This window comes from Alosa alosa, chromosome 21 (genome assembly GCF_017589495.1).
Source record: "Alosa alosa isolate M-15738 ecotype Scorff River chromosome 21, AALO_Geno_1.1, whole genome shotgun sequence".
In the NCBI taxonomy this organism is placed as follows: Eukaryota; Metazoa; Chordata; class Actinopteri; order Clupeiformes; family Clupeidae; genus Alosa; species Alosa alosa.
The window spans coordinates 30,072,202-30,097,201 of NC_063209.1; the positions used below are offsets into that span (position 1 = coordinate 30,072,202).

Genomic DNA, 25,000 nt, shown 5'->3' on the forward strand with positions numbered 1-25,000 from the left:
CCAGACACTTGCCACTAAATAGACATTTCTTCTGCTGTCATTACATCATTGTCTTGACAGTCTGCCCGTCATTCTATTTCTGGTTTTCTATTCATTATTTTATTAACCACCATTTGACTTTTCTAAAAAGTCACTTGTTTATTATTTTTTTTATTTTTAAGACGTGTCTCCAAAGTTACTCTGCGTTCTCTCCCTATAGACTACTCATCTGTGTGTGTGTGCTAATAGTCTCTTATGTCTACTCATCTGTGTGTGTGTGCTAATAGTCTCTTATAGACTACTCATCTGTGTGTGTGTGCTAATAGTGCCTTATAGTCTACTCATCTGTGTGTGTGCTAATAGTCTCTTATAGTCTACTCATCTGTGTGTGTGTGCTAATAGTCTCTTATAGTCTACTCATCTGTGTGTGTGTGCTAATAGTCTCTTATAGACTACTCATCTGTGTGTGTGTGCTAATAGTCTCTTATAGACTACTCATCTGTGTGTGTGCGCTAATAGTCTCTTATAGACTACTCATCTGTGTGTGTGCGCTAATAGTCTCTTATAGTCTACTCATCTGTGTGTGTGTGCTAATAGTCTCTTATAGTCTACTCATCTGTGTGTGTGCTAATAGTCTCTTATAGACTACTCATCTGTGTGTGTGTGCTAATAGTCTCTTATAGACTACTCATCTGTGTGTGTGTGCTAATAGTCTCTTATAGTCTACTCATCTGTGTGTGTGTGCTAATAGTCTCTTATAGACTACTCATCTGTGTGTGTGTGCTAATAGTCTCTTATAGACTACTCATCTGTGTGTGTGTGCTAATAGTGCTTTTGCTTTATTTTTGTCCTTCCGCAAAACAGACAGGTTGTTGCATCATGATTGAATTGACACTTTTCAAACTCTTTTAAACTGCCATTTCCTTTTTCTTCAGAAAGATGTTTATAGTGAAGTGATAACTAATAAGATTAGCTCTGTTGGTTCCCTTGTAAAGAATAGCTCTGTAGGCCGAATGTCATTAAAAAATCAAACAAGGGGCTGCAAGAAACTGGGGCTGCTCACATTTGGAGAGTTTGAGACCGCTGCTTTAGACAATTAAACAGAATAGCAGAACAGAAATGACTGGATTAGGGCTAAGACTAGTGGACTAGGTCTATAGTGAACGAGGGCTATACAACTAGTGGACTAGGGCAATAAGACTAATGGACTACTGTATGTCTTGAAATAGGTTTATAAGACTAGAAAATACTTGAAGGATTATTTGACTAGCGGTCTATAAAACCAAAGATCACTATTTGACCAGTGGTCTAGACTGGACTGGGTACTTGACCAGGGATCTAGAATACTGGATGACTGCTTGATTAGGGATCTAGAATACTGGATGACTGCTTGACTAGCGATCTAGAATACTAAATGACTACTTGACTAGGGATCTAGAATACTGGATGACTGCTTGACTAGCGATCTAGAATACTGGATGACTACTTGACTAGGGATCTAGAATACTGGAGGACTACTTGACTAGGGATCTAGAATACTGGATAACTACAGTACTTGAACTTATGTGCTGAGATGATGAGACTGCAGGACTGAGGGTCAACAAGACTGTGACCCCTGTGTGGTGTCTGCTGACCTTTCAACTTTGACCCCTGTGTGGCATCTGCTGTCTGATTGGACCATTTAAACAGATGGTCTGTGAGGACCTGAACATCACCCTAAAGACCTGAACAACCCTGACCCTGATCCACCCAGTGATGTGCCACACCATCAAGCCAAAGACACACGCATGCACACATACACACACCTACGCACTCACATACATACACACTTAAACACACCTACACATAGATTCACACACACACACACACAAACATGTGTACACACAAGGGCCCTCATTTATGAAACAAATGCACAACATACACATGTACACACAAGGGCCTCATTTATGAAACAAACGCACAACATACACATGTACACACAAGGGTCTCATTTATGAAACGAACGCAGAACATCAAACAGGCGTAGGACAGGCGTGCGCTCATTTCCACGCAAAGCATGGGATCTATCAATTTGAATGTGAGCGCTGGCTACGCTCGAATCTCACGTCAAGTCTCAACTCGTGTGCGCAAGTTTTGGAGGCGCCATAGCATGGTGCAGAGGATTGGAAAGTTGAAGAGTTGAATTCATGGAATATCTTGGACCTAAGACCTTTCCTGCACATTTGTAGCCGTAATGTAGCCTGTTATGGTGACACATTTGATGGCTTAGGACAGCCATATAGGCTATGTGGAGAGAATGACTTTGTCTTTGGAAAGCGCAGCAGTCATCAATTATTATTTATTATTAAGGGGCAAATGGCAGGTGTTGTATGGTTTTGTAAGGAATGTATTTGTAGTATGATGTGTTCTTTCTGTGAAAATAAAGTATGTTCAACTTAAATTGCTATAGTTTCCCGGGCTTTATCAATGATATTTAAATAAGGCTTGTTTTCAGCTGCCACATTTACCAGTTTATTCTTACGCTGGAATTGGAGTGAGACACGTGAGCCCCGTCGTCAGATCATTTCTGGTTTCTACACTCGGTTGATACATGATGGCCAAGGTGCTTTTGCAGTTACTACACTCGGTTGATACATGATGGCCAAGGTGCTTTTGCAGTTACTACACTCGGTTGATACATGATGGCCAAGGTGCTTTTGCAGTTACTAGAAACCTTTGAGAAAACTACCCCTTTTTGTGCATTCTCACTGCATGGAACTGGGTTTCCTCTTACCGCAGTTCCTTACAGAACTATTTTAGCTCCTATTTTGGGGTAGGGTGTTTTCCCTGCACATAAAAGCCATGGCTCTGTGTGCTACAGCTACTCAATAGGGTAGGCTATGTGTGCTACAGTTCAATAGAGTAGGCTATGTGTGCTACAGCTACTCAATAGGGTAGGCTATGTGTGCTACAGTTCAATAGGGTAGGCTATGTGTGCTACAGCTACTCAATAGGGTAGGCTATGTGTGCTACAGCTACTCAAGAGAGTAGGCTATGTGTGCTACAGTTCAATAGAGTAGGCTATGTGTGCTACAGCTACTCAATAGGGTAGGCTATGTGTGCTACAGTTCAATAGGGTAGGCTATGTGTGCTACAGCTACTCAATAGGGTAGGCTATGTGTGCTACAGTTCAATAGAGTAGGCTATGTATGCTACAGCTACTCAATAGGGTAGGTTATGTGTGCTACAGTTCAACAGGGTAGGCTATGTGTGCTACAGCTACTCAATAGGGTAGGCTACTGTATGTGTGCTACAGTTCAATAGAGTAGGCTATGTGTGCTACAGCTACTCAATAGGGTAGGCTATGTGTGCTGCAGTTCAATAGAGTAGGCTATGTGTACTACAGTTCAATAGAGTAGGATATGTGTGCTACAGCTACTCAATAGGGTAGGCTATGTGTGCTACAGCTACTCAATAGAGTAGGCTATGCTACAGTTCAATAGGGTAGGCTATGTGTGCTACAGTTCAACAGGGTAGGCTATGTGTGCTACAGCTACTCAACAGGGTAGGCTATGTGTGCTACAGCTACTCAATAGAGTAGGCTATGCTACAGTTCAATAGAGTAGGCTATGTGTGCTACAGTTCAATAGGGTAGGCCATGTGTACTACAGTTCAATAGAGTAGGATATGTGTGCTACAGCTACTCAATAGGGTAGGCTATGTGTGCTACAGCTACTCAATAGAGTAGGCTATGCTACAGTTCAATAGAGTAGGCTATGCTACAGTTCAACAGGGTAGGCTATGTGTGCTACAGCTACTCAACAGGGTAGGCTATGTGTGCTACAGCTACTCAATAGGGTAGGCTATGTGTGCTACAGTTCAATAGGGTAGGCTATGTATGCTACAGCTACTCAATAGGGTAGGCTATGTGTGCTACAGTTCAAAAGGGTAGGCTATGTGTGCTAAAGGTCAATAGAGTAGGCTATGTATGCTACAGCTACTCAATAGAGTAGGCTATGTGTGCTAGGCTATGTGTGCTACAGCTACTCAATAGGGTAGGCTATGTGTGCTACAGCTACTCAATAGGGTAGGCTATGTGTGCTAGGCTATGTGTGCTACAGCTACTCAATAGGGTAGGCTATGTGTGCTAGGCTATGTGTGCTACAGCTACTCAATAGGGTAGGATATGTGTGCTACAGCTACTCAATAGAGTAGGCTATGCTACAGTTCAATAGGGTAGGCTATGTGTGCTAGGCTGGCGTGTGCTACAGCTACTCAACAGGGTAGGGCAGGGTGTGTGCTAGGGGCTATGTGTGCCACAGCCACTCAATAGGGTAGGATATGTGTGCTACAGCCACTCAATAGGGTAGGCTATGTGTGCCACAGTACTCAATAGAGGTAGGCTATGCTACAGTTCAATAGGGTAGGCTATGTGTGCTACAGTTCAACAGGGTAGGCTATGTGTGCTACAGCTAGGTGGCCAACAATAGGGCTAGGCTACCAATGTGCTACAGCCACAGTTCAAAAAGTGGGCTATGTGTGCTACAGTTCAATAGGGTAAGGCTATGTGTGCTACAGCTATCACCAGGGTAGGGCTATGTGTGCTACAGTTCCAAGGGTAGGCTATGTATGCTACAGCCACCAATAGGGTAGGCTATGTGTGCTACAGTTCAAAGGGTATGTGTGCTAAAGGTATGTGTGTGCTAAGGGCTCAACAGAGTAGGCTATGTGTGCTAGGCTATGTGTGCTACAGCTACTCAATAGGGGGTAGGCCACCAATGGGTGCTACAGCTACTGTGCTACAGTAGGCTATGCTATGTGTGCTACAGTTCAATCAACAGGTATGCTACAGTTCAATATGTGTGCTACAGTTCAACAGGGTAGGCTATGTGTGCTACAGCTACTCAACAGGGTAGGTATGTGTGCTACAGCCACTCAGGCAGAGTAGGCTGCCACAGTTCAATAGGGTAGGCTATGTGTGCTACAGTTCAACAGGGTAGGCTATGTGTGCTACAGCCACCAATAGGGTAGGCTATGTGTGCCACAGTTCAATAGGGTAGGCTATGTATGCTACAGCCACCAACAGGGTGTACTCAGTTCAATAGGGTAGGCTATGTATGCTACAGTCCAATAGGGCAGGCCAATGCCTACAGTCCAATAGGCAGGCTATGGTGTGCTAAAGGTCAAAAGGGTAGGCTATGTGTGCTAGGCTACAGTCAATAGGGTAGGGTATGGCTATGTGTGGTAGGCTATGTGTGTGCTACAACAGAGTAGGCAATAGGGTAGGCTATGCATGCTACAGCCAATCAATAGGGTAGGCTATGTGTGCTACAGTTCAATAGGGTAGGCTATGCATGCCACAGCTACCAATAGGGCAGGGCTATGTGTGCTACAGTTCACTCAACAGGGTAGGCTATGTGTGCCAGGTCAATAGGGTAGGCTATGTGGCTAGGGCTATGTGTGCCAGCTGGGCAATAGTAGGCTATGCTGATTGCTACAGTTCAATAGAGTAGGCTATGTGTGCTAGGCTATGTGTGCTACAGCTACTCAATAGGGTAGGCTATGTGTGCTACAGCCACCAATGTAGGCAGGCTACAGCTACAGTTCAATAGGGTAGGCTATGTGTGCTACAGGGCAGCAGTTCAACAGGGGTAGGCTATGTGTGCTACAGCCAGTCTCAATAGGGTAGGCTATGTGTGCTACAGTTCAACAGGGTAGGCTATGTGTGCTACAGCTACTCAATAGGGTAGGCTATGTGTGCTACAGTTCAATAGGGTAGGCTATGTATGCTACAGCTACTCAATAGGGTAGGCTATGTGTGCTACAGTTCAATAGGGTAGGCTATGTATGCTACAGCTACTCAATAGGGTAGGCTATGTGTGCTACAGTTCAAAAGGGTAGGCTATGTGTGCTAAAGGTCAATAGAGTAGGCTATGTATGCTACAGCTACTCAATAGAGTAGGCTATGTGTGCTAGGCTATGTGTGCTACAGCTACTCAATAGGGTAGGCTATGTGTGCTAGGCTATGTGTGCTACAGCTACTCAATAGGGTAGGCTATGTGTGCTAGGCTATGTATGCTACAGCTACTTGCAGCTTATTTTAGTAGCCTTCTCAGTGCTGTCTGTTAGCTCACTCCACTTGTGGTTCACTGTTCTGAGAGTTCCATCAATGTATGTCTTATGTCACTTCAGCGTTCCTACCGTGAATGCACAACATTCTCACACACACACACACACACACACACACACATAAAAGAGCATTCTCGGACCACGAGTCCCCTGTCTGATCCAAGGCCTTTGGTAGAGGGATTCCTCATAGGTCAGGCTTGTGTGTGTGTGTGTGTTGGGGGATCTCTCTGCTCAGCTGACCAGTGGCCTTGGCTGTGTCATGCTGGCGCAGGCATTCTTCACAGGTTAGGCTCCTGTGTGTGTGTGTGTGTGTGTGTGTGTGTGTGTGTTTATGTGAGTGTGATGCTTTTTTTGTAGGCTTGTGCCTGTGCCTGATCTCTGGTATTTACTTTGTCATGCATAAGGCCTTATAGTTCCAGTGTGTGTGTGTGTGTGCAGGACCGGCTATCCCTATTTGGTAACAATATCAGGTTGCCTTCCCATCTGTATCAGTGGTGCTAACGGTGTGTGTGTGTGTGTGTGTGTGTGTCTGTCTGTCTGTCTAGGTGAGTCTGTAACAATCAGATTTTTAGATTCCGACTATTACCATTAAACACGGGTAGAAATTTAATAGGCTCTAGACTATTACCATTAAACACGGGTAGAAATTGAATAGGCTCTAGATCAGTGGTCACCAACCTTTTTGAGCCCAAGATCCCTGACCTCGCCCTGAACAAAGTCAAGATCTACCATGAAGCGTCAAAAAAGAATCAAAGCTAAAATACTTCCAATTTAAGGTCTTTTATTTAGGCAAATGGATCAGGTCAAAAATAGCCTATCAACGCTACAGGCATCATTGTGATAACAACACTTAACATAGTCTTTATTTATAATTCAATTATAATTGGATGACTAACTAACTAACCGCATAGCGGTACAAAATATGACCGCCGCTCAGTCCTGTACATCCGTTCCGCGAAAATAAATCACACTTCAATTTGTCTCCATATTTTACTCCATCCCCCACTCTTGAAACTTTTGTGTATGCTTGTTTGGCATGCCTGAGTGTGTGTGTGCGGCTGCACAGAAAGTAGCCTACTGGTGCTGAAAAGGTGAATAGATTGTAGAATAGCCAAAGAAGATGTAGCATTGTTATAAAACCTTTAAAATCTCTAAACAATCAGTGGCAGGGGCAGTTCATCACAGTTCATCCATTGCAACTGGATTGATGAAATGTCACTTACACCTGTAGGCTACATTGTATTTGGGAAAAGCAAAAGGTATCAGCATAATGTTATTTATTTATTTATTTATATACTATTATAAACAAAAACATCTCTGTCAGTTCCATGCCGTTTTCAACAGCTATCAAAAACAAAGGTAATTTTTGGATGGATGGATTTTTTGTGAATGTTTCTTCTTCTACATAAGATTTTAGTCATCTTTAGTTAATGTGGTACTTTATTGTCAATGCACAAATTAAAGGGACACCAGGCAACGTTTTCGTGTTAATTAATCATCTTCGTAAGTCGGTATATGGTTAAATGACTCATTACGGGGCGAATGAAGGCTCTCTCGCCCGCCCCAAGTTCGGTGTATCCTACCCGCCAACCGAAGCAGGATCAGTTTACAGCACAGAGGCAGCACTCTGCTTTCGACATTCATTTACTGTACATTAGATTCCATTCTTTTCAATACAACTCTGGACACCAGCATCACACTTTGCCGCCGTGTAAATCACGATTCAGTTATATTCGGTCGACGCCGCTCCATAAAATCCATTGTTCATCCAGTGTTTGCGTGTTAAAAACTTCGGCGCTGATGTGTGTGGCAAGTGACAGTGCACCATAGACTGTAGGCCTATAAAATGGCAGTGCACTCATGTCGAAAAGTTCCTTATTTTAAACTAAACTTAAAGATAATGAATATAGTATTTTATGTTTGTTATGCCCTTTATTAGCTATATTTCTGAAAAATATATTGTGTTGCCTCAGGTCTGCTGCACATCTTTTGAAATTTGATTTGAAATAATCAAATAGACCTACGTCTTAAAGTTAAGTTAATGAAGTAACTTGCTCTGCTTTCATTTGAATCCTAATTAAGATATACAATAATTGCTTTATATTGTTAACATGGACTCCTGGAAAGTTCAGAAATGCAAAATAATAGAATTTTAATCATGCGATGAAATATGTGATTAATCGTGATTAACTATTGGAATTCAGCGATTAATCGTGATTACATTTTTTAATCGTTTGACAGCACTAGTTATTGTTAATGCACAAATTAAGTAACAGTAGTCTGAAACGAAATGCTGTTTTACATCTAACCAGTGGTGCAAATAACTGACATGTCCAAATGGGCCTTGATGAAATGCGTCGCTAGACTGTTCATACACATTTTAATGGGCCAAAGTTGAAGAGCTGTTGTCCGTTATTGTTTGTGCAAATATAGGCTGATTCATGTTCCCTTGCATTGTGTAACTGAGGTCCATGGCTAGTCTGGCTTTCACCAGACCAAGCTCAATCTTTTCAGAAATCAAAAAATTAATAGTGGGCAGATCAGGCTGGGTTCACCCAGCCTAGTCCATAGGCACCCGATATTGTTTAATTTTCCGATTGAGATATCCACGCTCTGGCTATTCTAAATGCAAAAATGCATCAGGGAGTTATGACAAAACTGTAACTAACAAACTAGATCCTAATAGAAAGCTGTTAGTTTCCCTAAGCTACAGGTAGGCCTATTTACAACATAAATTGTCAGTAGGCTATGCTGGCGACACAAATAAAATCTCCTTTGAAACCAATGGCTTACGCCTTACAGTATCAAGCGGACTTAAATTGCCATATCGCGGGCTTAAAAAAGTTGTAATAAAAATTCACGCAGCTCCATGAGTCAAGGAAAGCGCCAATGAAGTAGCCACTTCTAAATGGGACCCACTACACAGTAGCTTAAGGTGTGTTGCTAAAGCAGCCATAATGAAATGAAGGTGTCATTGAAGGTGTCATTGAACGTCTATCCTTATTAGACGTTCTCTGCGGTAAACTACAGTCCTTGTAGGAAGCGTCCATTGTTTTTCCAACCCACTTTCAACTTCCAACAAAATTACGCCTCACTGCAACGTCGCCATCTAGTGGACAACGACTACTTATCGCCAATACTGGAAATGCTGCCATGATGACGATGATGATGATGAATTTATTTTGGCTTTCTTTTAATCCTACTGAATTTGTAATTATGTATCGGCCATTCTAATACCGATAGTATGTGGGTGCCTGTGTGTGTGTGCATGTGTATATGTGCACCGCCATCTACAGGCCAATGAGTGTACAGTCACTAAATGTACACATAACCTAATTTTTTAGACCCCCATGGATGAAATTCTACGAAACTTGGCATACCCCAGAGAATGCCAGGTCAATCATACACATACAATTTGGTGCAGTTCTGAACATCTTAACTGAAGATAAGGGCGATTAAAGCAGAATAATATTGCATTTTCATTTTTTACCGGGGGGGGTGCAAATCACAAATGAGTGATTATGGGCCAGGTTGATGTGGGCCTTTGAGACCAACATACCATAAAAGATTCTTCATCCTCAGTGCCACGGTTCAGGTAGTTATTTAGGAAAAACTGCTTTTTTTGCGGTTCGGGGTGCCCAGCAAGGGAGGGCCCCGGGATGAAACAACATTTTTCCGTAAAAGTCTAGTGGGGCTACATACCCACCAAATTTCCTGTGCACTGGTGTTTCGGTGTCCCGGGTATCAAAAATTCAGGAAGTAGATGACGGGGGGGGGGGGGACTTTGACAATCATTATATGACCACTTCGCTAGCGGCGGTCATAATTATGACTAATTTATGACTAATTGGAGTATAGGCTAAGTGTCTGTGACAACACGTCATGATAAATTTGATAATGTTTGATCGCTGTTTTGATATGAAGCATCTTTCACGTAATGAATGCGCACTCTAGTAAGTGAAAGTAACCGTAAGTAATGTGGCCAAGGCCTACAATGCGCTTTGTGTCTGTAGCTATCTGTGCACGTACTGTGGCCTACATAATACATCGATTGCATTCTTCAAATAGAGAACAAATTCCTGACAGTTCCTGATCGCTAAACATTCGTTTTCTTTTTCTGTCAGTTAGCTGAGTTGATATAGAAGCACCTAATTTGACTTCAGCGGTGACAAGTCTTGTTGCGAGAGAGAGAGAGAGAGAGAGAGAGAGAGAGAGAGAAGCGAGCGAGAGAGAGAGAGAGAGAGAGTGTACCTGCAAAGTGGTGCTGTGCGCGCGTGCGTGTGTGTGTCTGCATGTTCGGGCGCGCGTGTGTGTGTGTGTGCGAGCGCGTGTGTGTGCGAGCGCGTGTGTGTGTGTGTCTGCAAAGTGGTGCTGTGCGAGCGTGTGTGTGTGTGTCTGCAAAGTGGTGCTGTGCGAGCGTGTGTGTGTGTGTCTGCAAAGTGGTGCTGTGCGAGCGTGTGTGTGTGTGCCCGTGTGTGTGTGTCTGCAAAGTGGTGCTGTGAGAGCGTGTGTGTGTGTGCCCGTGTGTGTCTGCATGTTCGGGCGCGCGCGTGTGTGTGTGCGTGTGTGTGTGTGTGTGTGTGTGTGTCTGCATGTTCGGTTCAAGTCAGACGTTGGTCCTTCCGGTCCCGCATTCACGCCGCTCCATTATTAGATTAACGTTATCAGACAGCGCTGTAAAATATGTGCAGGAATTTCTCCATTATTAGATTAAAAGGTTATCAGACAGCGCTGTAAAATATGTGCAGGAATTTCTCCATTATTAGATTAACGTTATCAGACAGCGCTGTAAAATATGTGCAGGAATTGCTCCATTATTAGATTAACGTTATCAGACAGCGCTGTAAAATATGTGCAGGAATTGCTCCATTATTAGATTAAAAGGTTATCAGACAGCGCTGTAAAATATGTGCAGGAATTTCTCCATTATTAGATTAAAAGGTTATCAGACAGCGCTGTAAAATATGTGCAGGAATTTCTCCATTATTAGATTAAGGTTATCAGACAGTTTGTAAAATATGTGCAGGAATTTCTCCATTATTAGATTAACGTTATCAGACAGCGCTGTAAAATATGTGCAGGAATTTCTCCATTATTAGATTAAGGTTATCAGACAGCGCTGTAAAATATGTGCAGGAATTTCACCATTATTAGATTAAAAGGTTATCAGACAGCGCTGTAAAATATGTGCAGGAATTTCTCCATTATTAGATTAACGTTATCAGACAGCGCTGTAAAATATGTGCAGGAATTTCTCCATTATTAGATTAAAAGGTTATCAGACAGCGCTGTAAAATATGTGCAGGAATTGCTCCATTAATAGATTAAGGTTATCAGACAGCGCTGTAAAATATGTGCAGGAATTGCTCCATTATTAGATTAACGTTATCAGACAGCGCTGTAAAATATGTGCAGGAATTTCTCGCATTATGATGGCTAGGCATTATTAGATTAAAGGTTATCGAACAAGCTGTAAAATATGTGCAGGAATTTCACCATTATTAGATTAAAAGGTTATCAGACAAGCGCTGTAAAATATGTGCAGAATTTCTCCATTATTAGATGCGTTATCAGACAGCTGTAAAATATATTAGGAATTTCTCCATTATTAGATTAAAAGGTTATCAGACAAGCTATACAAAATATGTGCAGGAATTGCTCCATTAATAGATTAAAGGTTATCAGACGGCGCTGTAAAATATGTGCAGGTGCTCCATTATTAGATTAGCGTTATCAGACGGCTGTAAAATGCAGGAATTTCGCATTATGATGGCTAGAGTTGCGGGTCTTGATTATGATGGCTAGAGTTGCGGGTCTTGAATAAATCATGCGCTATACCCACAATTCTGCGCTGATTTTTAGGCCCTGTAAACGTTGGCGACCATGCGGAGTTTGGTGACTGTGTTTTTCCTGTTATTCTCGGGATCTACAGGTCGATCCTACAGTCCTAAAGATCTACAGGTCGATCGCGATCGGCGGGTTGGCGACCACTGCTCTAGATAAATACTAATGTTTTTTTTTTTTCACTGACATCGGGAGAGACACCACAAATACAGTTAGCAGGTTTGTTTTTATATGTGCAGAAGTATGTTCGAAAACAAACACTTAGTTCCACACAGTGCAAGGAGCGCAACCAAAGTGTCCATGCATGCACTTAATGTTCCTTCAAACGAAAGCAAACAAATCAAACTCAACCACAAAAATCCAACGAACGAAAAGAAGGAACAGTCGGACTAACGTCCAGTCCACGTCCAGTGCACCCAATAATCCACAAAGAAAAATGTTGAGTCCGACGAGGCTTTGATGCCTGAAACATAAAAAGGATCCTTCTTACCAGACACCAGCGGCTCCACAAAGGAGACCTATTGAGTAGCCCACACACACCACACACACCACACACACACCTCACACACACCCCATACACCCCACACACACCCCACACGCACCACACCCCCCACACCCAACACACACACCACACACACTCCACACACACCACACAGTACAGTGCCATCTGGTGGTGGCCTGCTGGAAGTATTTGAGACTGCCTCTAGTCTTCTTCTGCAGCTCCGGATTGAGGGTGTGTGTGTGTGTGTGTGTGTGTGTGTGTGTGTGTGTGTGTCTTTCTGTGTGTGTGTTGGGGGGCTAGGTGTTGGGAGTCAGGTTAGATGGAAAGAAAGGGATGTTGGACAGCTAGAGGTGGAGGAGAGAGGAGAGAGAAAAGAGGAGATGAGAGGAGGAGAGAGATGAGAGGAGAGGATAGAGAGAGGAGAGGAGAGGAGGAGAGAGAGGAGAGGAGAAAAGAGGAGATGAGAGGAGGAGAGAGATGAGAGGAGAGGATAGAGAGAGGAGAGGAGAGGAGGAGAGAGAGGAGAGGAGAAAAGAGGAGATGAGAGGAGGAGAGAGATGAGAGGAGAGGATAGAGAGGAGGAGTGAGGAGAGGAGAGAGGAAAGGAGAGAGCAGAGGGGCAGATGGAGAGACAGCAGGAGAGGAGAGAAAGAGGGAGGGAGGGGGTGAACAAGAGGGGTGGATTCACGTGTCTGTTGGGTTCATCCTGTGGAACAATGTTACTGGAATCCCTCTTTTTTTTTTTCTCTCTCTCTCTCTGTCTTTCTCCCTCTCTCTCTTTCTCCCTCTCTGTCTCTCTGTCTCTCTCTCTCTCTCTCTCTCTCTCTCTCTCTCTCTCTTTTTCTCCTCTTGTTTTTTCCTGCCTTTTATTGTGTCTGGTCAACATATCCTGGTCCAGGTCTACAGGTCAAATGCGCTCGCTCACTCTCTCACACACACACACACACACACACACACAATCTTTTTATTTCTCTCTCTGCACTCCGAAAAGCTCCTCTCAACTGCAGCCTAAATATGTGTGTGTGTGTGCGTGTGCGTGTGCGTGCCGACATGCCAGCGTGCATGTGTGTGTGTGCGTGCATGTGTGTGTGTGTGTGTGTGTGTGTGTGTGTGCAGCATGTGCGGTGCAGCATGTGTCTGTGTGTGTGTGTGTGTGTGTGTGTGCACGTGTGTGTGTTCAGGTGCGCCAGCATGCCTGTGTGCATGCTGTGTGTGTTTGTGTGTGGTGGTGGCCATGCCAGGCGCATGTGTGTGTCGGTGTGTATCCAGGCAAGGCAGTACGCCAGCCGGCATTTGTCTGTGTGTGTGCGCACGCCAGCGGTGCATGCCAGGTGCATGTGTGTGTAGTACGTTGCGCACGTGCATGCCAGTGTGACAGGTAGGTCTGTGCATGCCAGTGTGTGTGTGTGTGTGTGCATGTGCATGCCAGTGTCCATGTGTGTGTGTGTGCATGTGCATGCCAGTGTGCATGTGTGTGTGTCCAGCATTGTCATTGCTATGCTGGCTTCACTTATTGTCTGTGGAATACAATGACATCATCAGAAGACAGCAGGTTTTAATTTAAAATGAATTGATGTGATTGGTTTTGAAAAAATATCAAGTCTAATTACAATCATAGACACACCATACAAACACACACATACACACACACACACATACACACACATACACACACACACACACACACACACACATACACACACACACAGCTCTTATAGTGGCCTAAATCACACACACACACACACACACATACACACACACACACACACACACACAGCTCTTATAGTGGCCTAAACTACAAGCACACACACACACACACACAGCTCCTATAGTGGCCTAAACTACAAGCACACACACACACACACACAGCTCTTATAGTGGCCTAAACTACAAGCACACACACACACACAGCTCTTATAGTGGCCTAAACTACAAGCACACACACACACACACACCAGGGTTTCTGTGGACATTGGCTGGAAAAAAATGAAATGTCCGGCAAAATGAAATCTCTCTGGTCAAATTGTTCGATTGAAATTGGCTAATAATCCTGTCCGCCTAACATAATCTGATTTTGAGAATAAGCCTAAAATGTAGGCCTATACCAAAGCAAGAATACACCGTCCTTTGACTATGTTTCAAAGGAACAGGATCTACCGTTTGAAAGTGATTAAGCAACACGCATATGCTGCATTTCAAATAGGAAGCGCACGCTTAAAACATCTGTTAAACAACGAACCAATGAGTGAGACGGTTCAAACATGGACAGGTCCAGGCAGAATAGCGTTAAAAGTTTTATCAGAGGCCAGACGCGATGGTAAATTGGTAACGTGTCGGGCATATCTGTCGGAATCAGTGGAAGTGGAGGTGCGGGGGGTGCGGCCGCACCAAGACACATGTCATTCTCAGTATAGACACACCCATGGCGACACTGGACATGCAGCTGTGTTCTGTTCCTAAAGCATACAGTAGGCCTATGCCTCTGGTCTATGACCAGCAGGGTTAGGGCCTCCCGACGAGGAGATCACTGGTCCCTGGATAATTTATGCACAATCGAACGGGTGTCAATGGAACGGGCGTCCGAAAAAAAAAAGAAACCACAAACATCCCAGAACAGGAAAAGAGGCATAGCAGCAGGGGGTAGTGGTGTTCTCCCAACAAAGAGGCATAGCAGCAGTAGGGGGTAGTGGTGTTCTCAAACAAAAGAGGCACAGCAGCAGGGGGTAGTGGAGCATCAAATAAAGAGGCATAGCAGTAGGGGGTAGTGGTGTTACCAAACAAAGAGGCATGTTAATTAGGGGGTAGTGGTGTTATCAAACAAAGAGGCATACAGTAGGGGGCAGTGGTAAGACAAACAAAGAGGCATAGCAGGGGGGGGTAGTGGTAAGATCAAACAAAGAGGCATAGCAGGGGGGGGTAGTGGTGTTATCAAACAAAGAGGCACAGCAGTAGGGGGGTAGTGGTGTTCCCAACAAAGAGGCACAGCAGCAGGGGGGTAGTGGTGGTACATCAAACAAAGAGGCATAGCAGTAGGGGTAGTGGTGTTATCAAACAAAGAGGCATTAGGGTAGTGGTGTTATCAAACAAAGAGGCATAGCAGTAGGGGGTAGTGGTGTTCAAACAAAGAGGCACAGCAGTAGGGGGGGTAGTGGTGTTTTTTCAAACAAAGAGGCATAGCAGTAGGGGGTAGTGGTGTTTTCAAACAAAGAGGCATAGCAGTAGGGGGTAGTGGTGTTCTCAACAAAGAGGCATAGCAGTGGGGTAGTGGTGTTATCAAATAAAGAGGCATAGCATTAGGGGTAGCAGGATCATTTTCAGTGTGCGATCTGTGCAAGTTAAAACAGTCACCACTGGAGATAACGGGTAGCAGCAACAAACAACGAAAGCCTTTTAAAAAACAACCTAAGCATGACCTTGCTGTCCATGAAAAAAGCACAAAGACTGGCTGAACTTGTAAAGCATGTTTAGGGCCTGGGCTAGGCTAATGAACATGTTGCATCTCTATACGGGCCCGATTATGTCATTCTTTGTCCCGCAACCTGACTAATTAAGAAGTGATATTAGGATATTTGAATCGCATATCAAAAAATATCATCAAAATGTCCGGAAAACGAAACCTCCATTTTTTTCAAGCGGAAAGTCCGACACACACACAGTCCTAGTGAAAATTAAAGTGCAAGCATTATCCATTATTCTTTTCTACCCGCATCTTTTTGCTATCTCTTCCTCTCCCTCTCTCTCTCTCCCTCTCTCTCTCTACCCCTCTCCCCATGGTAGCTAGCCTGGCGGAGGGATAGCCGTGAGCGGAGGGGTTTCCTACCTTCCTTACAGAAAAGGGACTCACATCGACTTCATTGAGACACTACTGCTCGGCTTCCGACCTTTCACGTAGGCAGAGGTCAACCTGCAGGTGCACGCACACACACACACAGCCACACACACCTATTAATGCACGCACACCACACAATAATAATAATACCTACACACACACACACACATGCACGCACACACCACACACGCACACACACCCTACACGCACACACACACCATACACGCACACACACCACACACACACCGCACACACACCACACGCGCACGCGCACACCACACACACCACACACACCGCACACACACACCATACACGCACACACACCACACACACACCGCACACACACCACACGCATAAACACTACACGCACACACCACACACACACACACCACACACACACACATGCACGCACACACCACACAAGCACACACACCCTACATGCACACACACCCTACACGCACACACACCACACGCATAAACACTACACGCACACACCACACACACACACCACACACACACACACACACACACACACGCACGCACACACCACACTAGCACACACACCCTACATGCACACACACCCTACACGCACACACACACCACACTAGCACACACACCACACACGCACACACACCGCACACACACACCACGCACGCACACACCACACACCACACACGCCGCGCACACACACCACACACCGCACACACACCACACGCACGCACACACCACACACACACCACACACACCGCACACACCATACACGCACACACACCACACACACACCACACACGCACACACACCACACGCACACACACACACACACACCACACACACACACACACACACATGCACACACCACACAGCACACACACCTACACGCACACACACCACACGCACACACACACCACGCACACCACACACACACCACACACACACACACACACACACACACACACACACACATGCACACACACCACACTAGCACACACACCACACGCACACACACCCTACACGCACACACACCATGCACACACACCACACACGCACACACACCATGCACACACACCACACACACCACACGCACACACACCATACACACCACAATAATACCGCACAATACACACAATTCATACAATTTAATACGGCCACCCAATAATAATACACCGCTATCACACACCACACGATAAATGACATTATTATTAATACATTGTTAATAGAAATAATTATCATTTGTCATTGTTTATCATTATCATTACACATTATTAGATGATATGTTTGTTTGATAAATACACCCCACACAATTGCCGCTTGTCATTGAGTTACTCACACGTTAATACGACACCACGCATCTACGCACGCCGCTGCGGTGTGTGTGTGTGTGTGTGCTGCAGAACGCTGGGCTTAAGAGCTTATAGAATGAAAAATTCCTTGAGTTACTGGCCAGAGCCACTTCATCTCCTGAATGGCTGGACACTGACATCACCAGTGTGTGTGTGTGTGTGTGTGTGCGTGTGTGTGTGTGTGTGTGTGCGGTAAATGACAAATGTGTGTAATGTATTATTGTGTGTGTGTGTGTTGTAATTTGCGCTTGTGACAATAATAAACAATGTATTGTAACTCGGAGGGTATTTTGGAATGCTGCTAGTCTGGTCCTCAACTTCCTGTTGTCAGATAAAACCCTGACTGGTCTGATCCTTGACCTCCCCCCCCCACACACACACACAAACCCTAACCAACAGACCCCAGACAGGCTCAAGGATGTGATCTGATCTTCCTGAATCCTCACACACACACACACACACACACACACACACAAGGAATTTACACAAATCACAAATCCAATCAAATGTAGACAAATATACACTCACAGCATTGCCAAAAATCATACAATACAGCACACACACACACACACACACACACACACACACACACACACACACACCACACACGCACACACACACATAGTGGCAGACATCCGTCAGACATCTGTCTGCATCATTAAGGTTGGAATGGATGAGTGTTTCAGGCTGCAGTTAGATATTGTGTGCGTCTGCAGGCGCAGCAGGCCTCTAAGGAGTAGAGGCTGATGGGTGTATTGTGTGTGCGTGTGTGTGCAGGGCTCTAAGGGAGTAGAGGCTGATGGTGTGTGTGTGTGTGTGTGTGTGCAGGGCTCTAAGGGAGTAGAGGCTGATGGTGTGTGTGTGTGTGCAGGGCTCTAAGTGAGTAGAGGCTGATGGTGTGTGTGTGTGTGTGTGTGCAGGGCTCTAAGGGAGTAGAGGCTGATGCTGTGTGTGTGTGTGTGTGTGTGTGTGTGTGTGTGTGTGTGTGCAGGGCTCTAAGGGAGTAGAGGCTGATGGAGAGGAGGAAGAGGGGGATGAGGAAGGTCTGGTGCTGCCTGCTCAGGTCTTCGCCCCCAAGAGCCTCATACTGGTGTCACGACTCGACCAGCCAGAGATCTTCAGGGTAACACACACACACACACACACACACTCTCCACACACACACACACACACACACACACACACACACACACACACACACACACACACACACCCACCTCTTAAATGTGTGTGCAGGGTTGTCTGGGCCTTGTCTACACGGTGTATGTGGATATATAATGTGTGTGTGTGTGTGTGTGTGTGTGTGTGCAGGGTTGTCTGGCCCTTTGTCTACCGCGGTGTATGTGGATATATAATGTGTGTGTGTGTGTGTGTGTGCAGGGTTGTCTGGGCCTTGTCTACACGGGTGTATGTGGATATATAATGTGTGTGTGTGCAGGGTGTGTTGGGCCTGTGTGATGTGATATAATGTGTGTGTGTGTGTCTGGGCCTTGTGTACGTGTGTGTGTGCAGGTTATATAACTTGTCTAACGGTGTATGTGGATATATGTGTGTGTGTGTGTGCAGGGGTTGTCTGGGCCTCTGTCTACACGGTGTATGTGGATATATAATGTGTGTGTGTGTGTGCAGGGTTGTCTGGGCCTTGTCTACACGGTGTATGTGGATATATAATGTGTGTGTGTGTGTGTGTGTGTGTGCAGGGTTGTCTGGGCCTTGTCTACACGGTGTATGTGGATATATAATGTGTGTGTGTGTGTGTGCAGGGTTGTCTGGGCCTTGTCTACACGGTGTATGTGGACAGCCTCTCTGCTGTGTTGGAGGGTCTGGTGGCCACTCTGCTGTCCTGCCAAGTTCCAGTCACCGGTGGAGCTCAGGTACGTCTCCTGGACACAGGTGTGTGTGTGTGTGTTGTTGTGTGTGTGTGTGTGTGTGTTGTTGTTGTTGTTGTGTGTGTGTGTGTGCGTGTGTGTGTGCGTGCGTGTGTGTATGTGTGTCTGTCTTGCTGAATGAGGAATGGTGGGGAGCTCTCATTAAAGCTCTCATTAAAGTTTCCAATGACATACGCCTCAACACAGATTCAGGTAAAACATCAGTCCTAGTGCTACTGGACCTTAGTGCAGCATTTGACACTGTTGATCACAATATTTTACTACACAGACTAGAACACTGGGTTGGATTTACAGGCATAGTTATCAGCTGGCTAAAATCATATCTACAAGAAAGGAGCTTCTTTGTTGCCATCGGAAACTGTACCTCAACACCAACGTCCTTGACCTGTGGTGTTCCCCAGGGTCGATCTTGGGGCCACTATTATTCAACCTCTATATGCTCCCACTTGGACAAATCATTCAAAATAATTTGATTTCATATCATAGCTATGCAGATGACACACAAATTTACTTAGCTCTATCACCAAACAACTATGGTCCTCTTGAATCTATGTGTCAGTGTATAGAACAAATCAACACCTGGATGTCTCAAAATTTTCTTCAGCTGAACAAAGAAAAAAACAAGTACCTATATTTGGTAAAAATGAGGAAAGACTTAGGGTTGCCACTCTCCTTGACACAAAAGGGTTGAAAGGCAAAGGATACTGTTAAAACCTTGGTGTATTAATTGACAGTGATCTAAATTTCAACAGCCACATGAAAGCCGCATAACTAAATCAGCTTTTTACCACCTCAAAATATTGTCAAACTCAGAGGGCTGATGTCAAAACATGACTTAGAAAACTCATTCATGCATTTATCTCCAGCAGGGTTGATTACTGCAATGGACTGTTCATAGGCCTTCCTAAAAAGACTATTAAACAGCTTCAGGTGATACAAAAATGCAGCAGCTAGGACTCTAACAAAAACTAAAAGAACTGACCACATTACTCCGATTCTTAAGTCCTTTGCACTGGCTTCCAGTAAGTCACAGAATTGACTTTAAAAGCACTATTGCTTGTTTATAAATCAGTAAATGGAGCAGGACCTAAATACTTGTCAGACATGCTTCAGCAGTACACACCTTCTCGCCCTCTCAGGTCCCAGGTGAAAACCTGCTAGTAAAACCTACAGTTAGAACTAAACATGGTGAAACAGCTTTTAGCTGCTGGCGCGGCTCAGCTGTGGAACCAACTTTTCGGATGACATTAAAAGGGCCCCAACTGTAGCCAGTTTTAAATCTAGACTTAAGACCAAACTGTTCTCAGACGCTTTCTGCTAACTGTGCCGAAGTTACAAATTTGAATCTGCCTCGATAATTATTCTACTTTGTCTTTTATTACTTTTTTTACTACTTTTGCCTTTGTTTTGCTTACTAATTATTCTTTATTTTTAAATGATTTTACCTTTGTGTTTTATGTTTTCTTTTTATTATGATCTTTACCTTTAACTATTCTTTGACTATATTGCCCTTCTATGCTTTTATTTGTTATTATCGCTTGGTTTTGTTTATGTAAAGCACATTGAATGACCTCTGTGTATGAAATGTGCTATATAAATAAACTTGACTTGACTTGACTTGACTTGATATTACTGCCCTCTAGTGGCTTGGGTCAAATATAAGATCTGGATCTGCTTAAGCTGATATCAAACTCGCATTGTTTTTGTGTTGTTGTGTGTCTGTGTGTGTGTGTTGTGTGTGTGTGTGTGTGTTGTTTGTGTTGTGTTTGTGTGTGTGTTGTCGTGTACGTGTTGTTGTTGTGTGTGTGTGTGTGTGCGCTCTCTCTGCAGAAACTCCTGTCGTTGGGTGCAGGGGACCGGCAGCTGATCCAAATACCCCTGAATGACAATCTGCCCATCACCAGCAAGAGTGTAGCACTGCTCTTTCAGCAACTGGGTTAGTACACACACACACACACACACACTCACAGACACACAGACACACACACACACTCACAGACACACACACACACACACACACACACACACACACACACACACTCACAGACACACAGACACAGACACACACATACACACACACATACACACACACACACACACTCTCTGTGTATGAAATGCGCTATATAAATACACTTGACTTTTCTTGTTTTGACATACACACACCCATGCGCAGACACACACACACACAGACACACGCACACGCACACGCACACACATATGTAGTCCGCCATGTGCAAGCAAAGAGTATAGAAGGGTGCAAGTGTACAAGAGGCATTCCTTCCTGATGCATGACGTGTAGAGAAGGTTACAAGGTGCTGAGAGATGGCAGCCACCGTAACGTTATCTTGCTATCGTCCACTGTAACGTTATCTTGCTATTGTCCACCGTAACAATATCTTGCTATTGTCCACCGTAACGTTATCTTGCTATTGTCCACCGTAACGTTATCTTGCTATCGTCCACTGTAACGTTATCTTGCTATTGTCCGCCGTAACGTTATCTTGCTATCGTCTGCTGTGACGTTATCTTGCTATCGTCCACTGTAACGTTATCTTGCTATCGTCCACTGTAACGTTATCTTGCTATCGTCCACCGTAACGTTATCTTGCTATCGTCTGCTGTGACGTTATCTTGCTATCGTCCACTGTAACGTTATCTTGCTATTGTCCACCGTAACGTTATCTTGCTATCGTCTGCTGTGACGTTATCTTGCTATCGTCTGCTGTGATGTTATCTTGCTATTGTCCACTGTAACGTTATCTTGCTATCGTCCAACGTAATGTTATCTTATTATCTGCTGTGACGTTATCTTGCTACCGTCCTCCGTAACGTTATCTTGCTATCGTCCACTGTAACGTTATCTTGCTATCGTCCACCGGAACGTTATTGCTATCGTCCACGTAACGTTATCTTGCTATCGTCCACCGGAACGTTATCTTGCTATCGTCCACCGGAACGTTATTGCTATCGTCTACCGTAACGTTATCTTGCTATCGTCCACCGGAACGTTATTGCTATCGTCCACCGTAATGTTATCTTGCTATCGTCCACCGTAACGTTATCTTGCTATCGTCCACTGTGACGTTATCTTGCTATCGTCCGCTGTGATGTTATCTTGCTATCGTCTGCTGTGATGTTATCTTGCTGTTGTCCACCTGTAGCTAGACACTCACCAAAGGCTAGGTCTAGGATAGCTGTGCTGTCACTCAAATTACGTCCCACAATGACGTCAGGTTAAGCAGGATGCATTGTGGATGCTGATTCAATCAAACATACTTTGATGTTGTCTTGATCGGTCCGTTCTATGGTAGCCATGGTTGCAATTATGACATTAAACATCCACCAGCCCTCTCGTTATGTCTGTTGTCATAACTAACTAATCACACCAGCCCTCTTGTTACTGTATGTCTGTTGTCATAACTAACTAATCACACCAGCCCTCTTGTTACTGTATGTCTGTTGTCATAACTAACTAATCACACCAGCCCTCTTGTTACTGTATGTCTGTTGTCATAACTAACTCCTAATCACACCAGCCCTCTCGTTATGTCTGTTGTCATAACTAACTTCTAATCACACCAGCCCTCTCGTTATGTCTGTTGTCATAACTAACTAATCACACCAGCCCTCTTGTTACTGTATGTCTGTTGTCATAACTAACTCCTAATCACACCAGCCCTCGTTTGGTTTTCTCAATCTTATTTTTATTGGGTGAAACAATCCAGCTTAAGCTGCTGTCACTCAACCTCGGAACACCCCCTAATACACACACAATACATTTATTTGGACACACACACACACAAATGATACTATTTATAAATGCACGCGACAAGGGACAAGGACTCTTATCTGCTTGAGGAAAAGGACAGGATCTGAATCTGCAAAGTACCTGACCATAATACACACACACACACACACACACACACACTTACATGTGCACTTTGGGTCAGGTTTAGGGATATATTCATATCTATTTCCTGTTTACAGCAAACCAGCAGGCTGTGTGTGTGTGTGTGTGTGTGTGTGTGTGTGTGTGTGTGTGTGTGTGTGTGTTTGTGTGTGTGTGTGTGTGTGTGTGTTACAGAAGTGTATGTGTGTGTGCATCTGTACTGTACAGTATAGAGATGTGTGTATGTGAAGATATGTCCATGTTCTTTCCTTTAAGACATCTCTAGTGGTGTGTGTGTGTGTGTGTGTGTGTGTGTGTGTTAAGGAAGTGTATGTCAGCATTTGTCCTTCTGTTTGTCAGCAGCAATGAAAGAATAATCTCGCCATAACAGGAAGATGCCTTAAGGAATGCATACTCACTCACACACACACACACACTCTCTTTCTCTCTCTTTCTTTCTTTCTCTCTCTCTCACACACTCACACAAAAGTGTTTCATGTTTGTCTAATGTCATGTTAGTCCAGAATGTTGTAATGTGGGGTTCCATGATGTGTGTTACAGGGATCCAGAACGTTCTAAGCTTGTTCTGTGCGGTTCTAACAGAGCACAAGGTTCTGTTCCACTCCAGCAGCTACCAGAGACTTGGAGAGGCCAGCCGTGCACTGGAGGCCCTCATGTTCCCCCTGCGCTACAGGTGTGTGTGTGTGTGTGTGTGTGAGAGAGAGAAAGTGTCTGTGTGTGTGTGTGTGTGTGAGAGAGAGAGAAAGTGTCTGTGTGTGTGTGTGTGTGTGTGAGAGAGAGAGAAAGTGTCTGTGTGTGTGTGTGTGTGAGAGAGAGAGAGAAAGTGTCTGTGTGTGTGTGTGTGTGTGTGTGTGTGTGTGAGAGAGAGAAAGTGTCTGTGTGTGTGTGTGCGTGTGAGAGAAAGTGTGTGTGTGTGTGTGTGTGTGTGTGAGAGAAAGTGTCTGTGTGTGTGTGTGTGAGAGTGATAGAAAGTGTCTGTGTGTGTGTGTGTGAGAGAGAGAAAGTGTCTGTGTGTGTGTGTGCGTGTGAGAGAAAGTGTCTGTGTGTGTGTGTGTGCAATGGGAGCCGCTTTGAAGCGTGGAGCCGCCTGGAGTGTGTGCGGAAGTGTGTGTGAGCTGCCAGAGCTGAGCCGCCTGAGTCTGAGTGTGTGCGAGTGTGTGTGAGTGTGAGAGAGAAAGTGTCTGTGTGTGTGTGTGAGAGAGGGAGAGAGAGAAGTGTGTGTGTGTGTTAGGGCTCTATCTTGCACTTCAGCGCAATTGACTTTGTATACTCGCACTTTTGTCTTTCCTATTTTGCAGTCAGCGCATATTGGAATTTTCCCTCCACAGGTACATGTCCGTAATTAGGAAATTCAATTGCACCCACGGGGGCGTTTCAGTGAAAAGAGGGGGCGTGTTCCGGCGCAAACGTTCCCTGTTGATATTTTGCAGTTTCAGAAAACAATTCCGCCACAGACCAGGAACTTCCTGGTCAAAAGTCTTGAGTTAGTGAATTAGCTTAAATCAGCTTATTATGTGCTGTTAACCAGCAACCATAGATAGTAAAAGAAAGCAGCAAGTAGCCTTGGCTACAATTTCTGTAGTTGCTGCGTCCATTCAT

General features: G+C 44.6%; 1 protein-coding gene across 1 annotated transcript in view; it reads left to right on the top strand.

Moving 5' to 3' along the window:
• The window catches only part of sbf2 (SET binding factor 2), an 89,162-nt gene that overhangs the window by 1,804 nt on the left and 62,358 nt on the right, over window positions 1-25,000 (top strand). The window contains exons 2-5 of the mRNA XM_048230926.1: window positions 18,594-18,725; window positions 19,366-19,476; window positions 21,322-21,427; window positions 23,942-24,074. Coding sequence (XP_048086883.1) covers window positions 18,594-18,725; window positions 19,366-19,476; window positions 21,322-21,427; window positions 23,942-24,074 — 482 coding nt within the window. The remainder of the gene's footprint in view (window positions 1-18,593; window positions 18,726-19,365; window positions 19,477-21,321; window positions 21,428-23,941; window positions 24,075-25,000) is intronic.